This window comes from Bos javanicus, chromosome 20 (genome assembly GCF_032452875.1).
Source record: "Bos javanicus breed banteng chromosome 20, ARS-OSU_banteng_1.0, whole genome shotgun sequence".
NCBI classification, from domain to species: domain Eukaryota; kingdom Metazoa; phylum Chordata; class Mammalia; order Artiodactyla; family Bovidae; genus Bos; species Bos javanicus.
Genome location: NC_083887.1, coordinates 62,595,428 through 62,605,264, shown reverse-complemented (window position 1 = coordinate 62,605,264; position 9,837 = coordinate 62,595,428). Strand labels below are relative to the sequence as shown.

General features: G+C 42.4%; 1 protein-coding gene across 4 annotated transcripts in view; it reads left to right on the top strand.

Moving 5' to 3' along the window:
* The first annotated feature begins 422 nt into the window (after nucleotides 1-422).
* The window catches only part of MARCHF6 (membrane associated ring-CH-type finger 6), an 86,970-nt gene continuing 77,555 nt past the window's right edge, over nucleotides 423-9,837 (top strand). The window contains exon 1 of one of the 4 annotated variants that reach the window (XM_061393875.1): nucleotides 423-682. In XM_061393875.1, coding sequence (XP_061249859.1) covers nucleotides 664-682 — 19 coding nt within the window. In that variant the 5' untranslated portion in view covers nucleotides 423-663. Of the gene's footprint in view, nucleotides 683-993; nucleotides 1,313-9,837 lie in introns of those variants that run through there. The other 3 variants (XM_061393872.1, XM_061393874.1, XM_061393873.1) reach the window with 3 other exon arrangements.

The following is a 9,837-nucleotide window of genomic DNA, read 5'->3' as shown; positions in this document are numbered from 1 at the left end:
GCAGAACTCGTCTTTTCACAGGCGCCCAGATAGCTCTTCAGCCCCGAGGCCCGCCTGTGTGGTGCACCGCGGTGCGGCGGCGGGTGCAGGGCTCGCTCCCGCTGCCCTCCTCCCTTGGCTCCGTGCCTTCTCTGTCGCCGCCTCCCCGCCCCCACCTCGGTGTCATTAGAGTTCAGCTCCTTCTAAGGTTTCAGCCTCGCCGGCCGCGCAGCCCTCTGGACAAAGCCCAAGTGGCCCGCGGCCCACGACAGTGGTCACCCCGCGGCCTGTGGAGGGAGTCGGGGGGTGGGGAGGGAATGTCCCGCAACGCCCCCGCGGCCATCGCCCACTGAGTATGCGCACAGCGGCGCTGCCGGAAGTGACAACACACGTCGCGGAGTCGCCCCGCCCCTTCCGCCTGCACGCCCCGCCCAGGCCTCGCCCCTCCGCTCTCCCCGCCCCTCCCCCTCCCCTCTCTCGCCCGCTTTCTGTCAGCCTCTCTCCCTCTCCCTCTCCCCCCTCTCTCTCTTCCTCTCTCGCACCTGAGCACACGCACCTGCCCGGGCCCGGCTCCGCTCCCTCCTCCTTCCTCCCCTTCCCTCCCCCTTCCCCGCCCCGGCCGGAAGGCTCCGGCCGCGGCCGCTGGAGCCTCGCGGCTGCGTCACCGCCGCCCCCCCAGACAAGATGGACACCGCGGAGGAAGGTAAGACGGCAGCGCCCGCGCCCTGTGCTTGCGGCTCCCGCGGTCGGGTCGGGCCCGTGCCGGTTCCGTGCGGCGCTCGAGGAGGGCGGCGGGGCCCGGGCGGCGCGTGAGGTGGCGGAGTGGGCGGGGGGCGCCTCCGCTCGGGTCAGGGGCTCGCGATGACAGCGTCGCGAGCGGGCGGGACCGTGGCGGGGCCGGCACCCGGGCCGTTTGCTCCGCGGAGGAGCGGGGCGCGAGGGGCGGCGGGGAGCCTGAGGGGGACCCGTCGGCGCCTCCAGCCGTTCCCCGCGCGCCCGCGCGGGTCGTGGGCCGGGGGCGTCGGGCTGCGGTGGCCGGCGTGGCTCCCCGACCCACCCCCCCACTCCGTCCCGTCGGCCCCGGGGGGCGACGGCGCCGTCGTCGCGGCTCGAAGTCTGAGGGGCGTTTTCTACGTCCTTCTCCCCCCCACCCCGCCACACTGGGTTTTGTCTGTCTTTTAACGTTGCTTCGCCCGGCCGTTCCAGCGGCCCGACCCCTTCCCGACGAAACTTCTTTGTTGACTCTGAAACTTCGCGAAAAACACCTCGCCAGGTGACGGCCGAGTGACCCCTATCTGAAGCCCTCGCCCTCTTGCTTGCGTGCCCCCCACCGGTAATTTGTTTACAGACGAGGAAGGAGCAGGCCCAGCGAGGTTATTCGAAGCAGGAAGGCTCTGAAGAGACTCCTTTTGTTTGGGTGCAGTTTATTTTGTGCTCAGCCCCTGACACCGATAAGCAGAGTTTGTGTGTGTGTGTGTGTGTGTGTGTGTGTGTGTGTGTGTTTGCCTGGTGGGTGCGTGTGCTTTGACACCAGCTGACTCGTAAGCAGAATACAGAAGAGAAGACACAACTGAACATCTGTGGCTGTTGACATGCATTTGCTTTATTCAGTGAAAGTAGTTAGGTTGTTTTTAAGCAATTTTATGTTCCTAGAGTCTGTCGAATATTGAGTGAGTGTATAGATGAACTTACTAATTTGTTTCTTGTTTTGATTATCAGTGAAGATACATTTATGCTTGAGGTATCTTATGTGGGGATGTGATAAGCGTCTTTGAGCCTTTCAGATTGTGACTCTTGGTGATTTTAGATGAAGATCGTTGAGGACTGTCGTGGTATGCAATAATTAGTGGTAGAAAATATGATATTGTCCATATATGTAATGAGTGGAGGGGATCAATGTATTATTTTTTAAAGAAGTCTTTTATTAAGAACCTCAGCTGTAATGATATTTTCATGTTATACTTAACAGTTTACAAAGCATAGTTACATGCCTTCACATTTGATCTTACTAAAAGCCCTGTGGAGTAGGTAGGTATTATCTTTTATAGATGTGGAAGTTATTGGTAGTTATTTTAGTTTAAGTTTGTCCAGGTTTCACACCTAATAAGAAAGATTTAAACCTAGGTATCCTAATTACAAATAATTTTCCTTTCATTGTGTTTCGGCTGTTTCTATTATGTACTGTGAGTGAAGGAAAGATCATTGCCACAGGAGACTCCTTTGGAAACAGTCAAGTGAAACTGCTGAGATTAAGAATGACTTTTTTTGGACAGGTGGTCCTAGTGTGTAAATTTCTGTCTACATCCATACATCCTTTTGGGTTCAAATTTTAGTGACTCAACCTAGTAATACATGTGTTTATTGATTTATCACTTGATATATACCGGCATGTTTTATTAAGTTCTCATTCTTCGGGCTTATGCATTTAGTACCTGCATACACTTATCGTACAATAGTGGTGATTCAGGAATTGCAGAATCTCAGTCTATGTGGAATCGTGGAAGACATATTTTCAGTGTGCTTCTTAGTGCTTTTTTTTTTTCTTTTCTGTGTAAAATTATAATCAGGATGAGGTATAAATGATGTTTATGTACTAACTCGAAAACTGTTCTCTATTGAAATAACTAACATTTATTGAGGGCTTGATGTATGGGCATGTCCTTCACTAAACATTTTACACACAACTCACATTTTACATACAAACACTTATCGGTAGGTAGCATTCTCTTTTCACAGATGAGGAGACTGAGGGTTAGTATGATTAAGTAACTTTGCCAGGGTCATAACAGGTGACCGATGTCAGAGACAAGATTCAAACTCAGTCCTGTCGGACTTTGTGATTACGTTAGATATTTCAGACCTCATGTTTAAATTAGGTATTTATAAGTGGATACCCTGTGTCTTCTTGGTGGCTCAGATGGTAAAGAAATCTTCCTGCAGTGCAGGACACCTGGGTTTGACCCCTGGGTGGGCGAGATGCCTTGGAGAAGGAAATTGCTAACCACTCCAGTATTCTTACCTGGAGAATTCCATGGACAGAGGAGCCTGGTGGACTGTAGTCCATAGTCACAAAGAGTTGGACACAGCTGAGCAACTTTCACTTTCACCTTGTATCCAATGTTGAGATAACTGAATTTTTGTTACTCTGTTTATAAGATGAAACATTTATATGATTGGCAAAGTGTAACTTTGAATTTGTTTTATGACACTGTTAGCTATGAAATGAAAGTGACTTTTAATACTTCTCATGCCTAATTTTGCAAAATTCCAGATTAGAAGTCTTCTGAAATTTTCAAATTAATGTAAACTTAACTTGAAAAAAGGCTGGAAAGAGCAGGAGGATTACAGAAGATTTCATGATAAAATGATGTAGTGACGATACCAAAAAGCTTGGAAGCAACATCTGTTTGCTAAATGAGTTACTACAGGTTATTTATTTAAAAAAATGCAGTTGGATTTTTATGTGATTATAAAAGAAACTTTCTTTTTGTAGGAGACTTGGAAAATATGGCTAAACATAAAGAACATAAAAATTTTAAAAATCTTTAAATTTTATCACTCATTGTTAATAACACCGAAGACATTGTTTACTTACCTGTTTTTTTATTATGTTAATATGAATAGATTGTTACTGAAATACCAACCAGCAAATAGTGTTAACTCTTCCATCTCTTTTAAAAATGCATGTTGCTTTCCCTTAATGGTACCATATATGATGTTATATGCCCAGAATGTTTCATATTTGTAGTAAAAACCCTGAATTGTTAGAAAAGTGATTGTTTGCCAGATTTTGACCCTTCGTATTAATTGTTTGTTCTGTATTAAAGTGTTCAGTCTATTCAATCTTATTTTTGCAAAACCAACAGGTATATCATCATTCTCATAATACAGGCATGCCTTGATTTTATTGTGTTTCACTTTATTGAGCTCTGTAGATAATGATTTTTTTTTTTTTTCAACAAATTGAGGGTTTGTGGCAACCCTGCACCAAGTCTGTAGGTGCTGTTTTTCTAAAAACATTTGCTCACTTGCATGTCTCTGTGTCACATCTTAGTAATTCTTTCCGTATTTCAAATTTTCTCATTATTACTGTATTTGTTATAGTGATCTGTGATTTACTACTATTACAGTTGTTTTGGGGCACCATGAACTGTGCCCACAGAGAGAGCAAACTTAACTGATCAATGTGTGTTTTCTGACTGCCCCACTCACTGCTGTTGCCATTTCTTTTTTTTTCTCCTCAGGGCCTCACTATTCCCTAAGACACTATAATATTGAAATTAGGCCGTTTAATAACCCCATAATGATCTCTTTTAAGTGTTCAAGTGAAAGAATAGTTGCCTGTCTCTCACTTTAAATCACAAGTTAGAAATGATTAAGCTTAGTGAGGAAAGTATGTTGAAATCCAAGATAGGCCAAAAACTAGGCCTCTTGCTTCAGCTAGCCAAGGTGTGAATACAAAGATAAAGTTGTTGAAGAAATAAGTGCTGCTGCAGTGAACATACAGATGATAAGAAAGAGAAGCAGCTGTATTGCTAATAGAGTCTTAGTGGACTGGAGAGATCAGGCCAGGCCCACACTCCCTGAAGCCAAAGCCTACCCAGAGCAAGGCTCTCACTCTTTTCAGTTCTGTGAAGGCTGAGAGAATGGAGGAAGCTGCAGAGGAAACATTTAAAGCTAGCAGAGCTTGGTTCATGAGTTTTAAGGAAAGAAGTTGTCTGTTTAACGGTGAAGTGCAAAGTGAAATAGCCAGATGTCTAGAAGATCTAGCTGAGATAATTCTTGAAGGTGGGTCACACTGAAGAGCAGATTTTCAGTATCCACGAAACAGCCTTATATTGGCAGAAAATGCCAACTAGGATTTTAATAGCTGGAGAGGAGAAGTCAGTGCTTGACTTAAAAGCTTCAAAGGACAGGCTGACTTGTGTTAGGGGCTGATGTCATTTTAAGTTGAAGCTGTTGCTCATTTACTATTCTGAAAATCCTAGGGCTCTTAAGAATTATGCTAATTCTACTCTGCCTGTGCTCTGTAAATGGAACAACAAGGCCTAGATGACAGCACATCTGTTTACGACATGGTTTTCAGAATATTTTAAACCCACTGCTGAGACCTACTGCTCAGAAAAAAAAAAAGATTCCTTTAAAAATGTTACTGCTCATTGACAGTGTACCTGATCACCAAAGAGTTCTGATGGAGATGTGCAGTGAGATGAATGTTGTTTTCATACCTGCTGACAAACAGAATCCATTCTGTAGCCAGTGGATCAAAAAGTACTAATAATTTTGACTTGGAAAATCAAAGTCTTATTATTTAAGAAGAAATTTCTTAAGCTTATAGCTGCCATTTGTTGTTCAGTTGTAAAGGCACGTCTTACTCTTTGCAACTCCGTGGACTGCAGCATGCCAGACTCCCCTGTCCTTCACTGTCTCCTGGAGTTTGCCCTCATTCATGTCCATTGAGTTGGTGATGTTATCTAATCATCTCATCCTCTGTGGCTTCAGCAAGCTGACATGGAGATAATGATTCCTTTGATGGATCTGGACAAAGTAAATTGAAGACATTATGGAAAGGGTTCACCATTGTAGATGCCATTAAGAACATTTGTGATACTAGAACAACATTGTAAATCAACCATCATTCAATTAAAAGAATAAATAAAAAATTTTAAAAGAGAACATTTATGATTCACAGGAAGAGGTAAAAACATCAATGTCAACAGGAATTTAGAAGAGTTTGGTTCCAACCCTTGTTGATTTTGAGGGGTTCGAGACTTCAGTGGAGAAAGTAATTGCAGATGTGGTGTAAATAGCAAAAAGCCTAGATTTAGAAGAGGAGCCTGAAGATGAGACTGAATTTTGTAATTTCATGGTAAAATATTAACAAATGAGTTGCAAAGGGGTGAGCAAAGAAAGTAGTTTCTTGAGACAAAATATACTCCTAGTGAAGATGTTATAAAAGTTGAAATGACAATATAGCATTTAGAATATTATGTAAACCTAGTTGGTAATGCAGGGGCAGGGTTTGAGAATTGATTCCACTTTTGAAAGACATTCTGTTAGGTAGGTAAACTGCTCTCTCATTAAATCTGTAAATGTCAGAGCTTGAGAAGATCTTATATCTTTCTCATTTTGTCAGGAGTCTGATTCTGCAATGCACTGAGGTTATCAGTTTCAAAGAAAAAATGCTGTCCTTTGCCAAAGGGTATGTACTTTTAAAAAGTAAAAGCACTGCAATATTGGAATTGATGTTGCAAGCAAGTATTGATGTATGAAACTCTCATTAAGATATTAAACATTTTGGCATAGTAGAGTGCTCTTATTTCAGCCCAGTGATACATAGAGCTGACATTTTTCTTTTTCATTTTCCTAAATTACTGCTCAAACTAGCAAAACATAATATAAAATCTTATCAGCAGTTTTTCATGGACTGCCAAAGCAATTGTTCTTAATGCTTTGTGAATTGTATTCATTGGGAAGGGATGAAGCTGAAGTGTGTCATATTGATCGTGTTCTGTAGTATGGCAAAACCTTGAGATGACTTAGATTTGGAAGCAGTGAGTTCAAAGGATAAGAAGTTGTCAGAAGCAGACAGCTAGTTACTGTCTTTCTGGAACCACATGGTCTTTTATCTGTTTCCAGTAATGTCTGCTTCATTGTTTTTGCCACAAATCAGCTGTCACTGCTTTGGCATGCCCATGGCCAGGCATACATGCAGTTATTTGACAAGTGCTTACTGAGCAGCTGTTACAAGCCAGGCACTATTTTATGCACCTGGGGTAGGTGGGTAGCAAAATAGACAAAATCCCTTTTTTCATAGAGCCTGCGATCTTGTCTTCGGCTTGGTAAAGGAGGAAGGGAGAACAGAAAATAAACGTAATAAATTATACGACAAGACAAGATGGTTATATGTGCTGTGGAGAACAGTCAGTTCAGAGGGAATGAGATGGGTGAGAGAAGGATGAGAGATGAAGGAGGATTACAAAGGGGCCTGAGTTAATTCTGGTGGTGATGGATCTGTCATTATCTCGAATGTGGTGACAGTTTTACCAGTGTCAAGCATATCAAGTGGTATCCTCTAAGTGCATCTGATTGTATGTCAGTTATCCCTCAGTAAAGCTGTTTTAAAAAATCCATTGTCTTTTACTTACGCATGACTTTGTATCATCATGTATTGATCATTTGGTAGCTATTGGATCAAGTTATGCAAATCTTCCAAATGTTGACATGTTTCCTGTATAATATAAAAGTCACATTGATTAAGGACACCACTTATCTCAGAAGGGCTTTAGATATTTGGGAAACTGTCATGCTTATTGTGGTGGAAATAGGTTTTCTAAAATCCTAATCTTTGCTTGAAAGTTTTGTCATTGGCAGCAAATATTGTCAGTTGGTTTCTTTGGTTCTTAGACTCACTTCATTCTTTTGTGACAGTACTTGCCACATACCTGCCTGAGTAACTGTTGTCTGTCAGGCTTTTTTTTTCCTTCCATAGTAAAAATGGTGTTTCAGTGGCGTAAAAGCAGTTCCAACTGGTCATACCAAAGAATAATCCAAGTGCTTTTTCTTGAGACAATCATTGCTGTTGAGCCTGAGCCCAAGAATGAGCCTAGACTCCCTGTATTTTTCAGTTCTTAAACTTTTCACTTGGTTCTTTAAATCTTCTTTTTTCTTTTTATTTTGTATTCAGTGAGGAGACTGAAAACACAGTAACTTAATTAGAGGAAGTTGAAAGAATTATTAAGCTGTGGTAAGAGAATAATTATAAAGATGCCAGGACTGCTGTAAAGGGTGTGGCTGGGCCTGAGGCAAAGTGCAGGTAGGAAGACTTGGGAGGGGTGGGACTCTTCCTCACAGCTGTGGTTCAGACTGCATTGGAGAAGTACGGAGTTGTCCAAGCCAGAGCTAGCCCACAGTTTCTGGGTGAGCAGGTAACACCACCTCCCCCCACCCCCCCTCGCCCCCCCCTGCCCCAGGGCGCATGCAGGAAACCCAAGGTTGGTGGATGGCTAGACATGCACAGAGAGTTAGGGTACCGCTGTGGGTGCAAGGCCTGAAGTGTGTTGAGGTCTTATCAGTGGGGCTGTGAGAAGCTGGCAAACCCACTGAGAGTGCAGCAGGAGCAGGCATGCTCCAGGCCTCCTGTGTTGTCCCTCCAGCACCCTCTACTGACAAATCCTTTTCTGAGAACTGTTTTTTTAAAAGAGTCCATCTCTTATTACTGAACAAGTAGTACTGAAGGGTACGTTTGGAGCTGAGAGGAATCAGACTGATACTTGGCACACTCCTGCTGACACTTGGGAGTTACTGCCTCTGCTGCTGAACTTGAATTTGCCCACTGCTGGGCAAAGCCAGAAGTAGAAAACGGCGGTGCCCCTTCCCTCCGTCTCTGGTCCCACAGAAGAGCGTCTCACCCACAGAAGGTAACTCAAGTCTAGTAGTAGTTTTCAGGCTGGAAACTAGTTTTTGGGCTTCTAGGAGCAGTAGTGCAGGTGAATGTTAATTTTGTAATGACCTGTAATCTGAAAGGATAAGAAATAACTAAGCTTTGGGATATATGGATTGGAATTTTAAATCCAATTTAAATTGGAATTTAAAATTTTCAAGGCCTAATTACCAAATCCACATTTAAAAAGTATGTATATGTATATATACTTCCGCAGTCAAAAAGGAAGTGTTTTCCACAAAATTTTAGTTCAATTTTTTTTCTTATAGTTGTAAAAGTAGCAATGAAACAGTAGAAACTAGGGAAGGAGGAGAAGAAAATCACCCATATTCTCATCTAACCCACTTTAGTGGCTGTCATTTGTGTGTCTTTTCTCTTTTAGGCTGTTTAGGTTTCTTACCTAGTTGGAAGAACAGTGTGTATTCATTTTTTAAATCTGTGCTTTGCTTATTTAATATTATGCATTTTTTTCTATATTGTCAAATAGTTGTTAAATTTGCTGTTTTTAAGGGACTATAGACATTCCAAGTACTGAATGTACCACAGTTTATGTAGCCACACTCCTGATCTTGGCTGTAATATTTTGAGTATTGTGGCCCTGCCAAGAGACATGTGGGATTTCCCCAACCAGGGATGGAACCCACACCCCCTGCATATTGGAAGCGTGGAATCTTAATCACTTGACTGCCAGGGAAGTCCTGAGTAATACTTTTCAATAATTGTTTACTGTAATCATAGCTGCTAATTATAAGATTTTTGTCGATAATCAGATACTGAAAATCCCTTGTTACTGCAACCAAGTGAATCAGCGTCAACTTTAGCAGTCATACAAATCATGTTGTTAATATGTATCCTCTATATTATGTGATGAAATGGCACTCTGCCTGTGAGATTTTCCTTCCCAAAATATAGCTCCACTCTAATCATGAGCAAAAACCGTAAACAAATTCTGATAGAAGGGCATCTTGTAATACTCCTTGAAATGATAAAAGTTGTCAAAGACAAGCAAAGTCTGAGAAACTGCCAGAGCTAAGAGGAGCCTAAGGAGACATGACAACTAAATGTAATGTGGATTCTGGAACAGAAAAATCACTTTAGGTAAAGATCAAGGAAATCTGAATAGATTGTTGACTTTAGTTGATGATAGTGTATCAGTATGGGTTCACTAAGTGTCATAAAAGTAACACCTTAATGTAATAGAAGTGTAACATCCTAATGTAGGATGTTAGTAATAGGGGTACTGAGGATGTTAGTAATAGGGGTACTGGGTATGTGAAAACATTGTACTGTCTTCCCACATTTTCTGTAAATGTAATCTGTTCTAAAAAATAAAGTATATTAAACCATTGCTTATTAAAATTATCACTCGTTTATCACCAGAAGGAAAGTGGAAACTTTTTGAAGTCTTAAAGAGC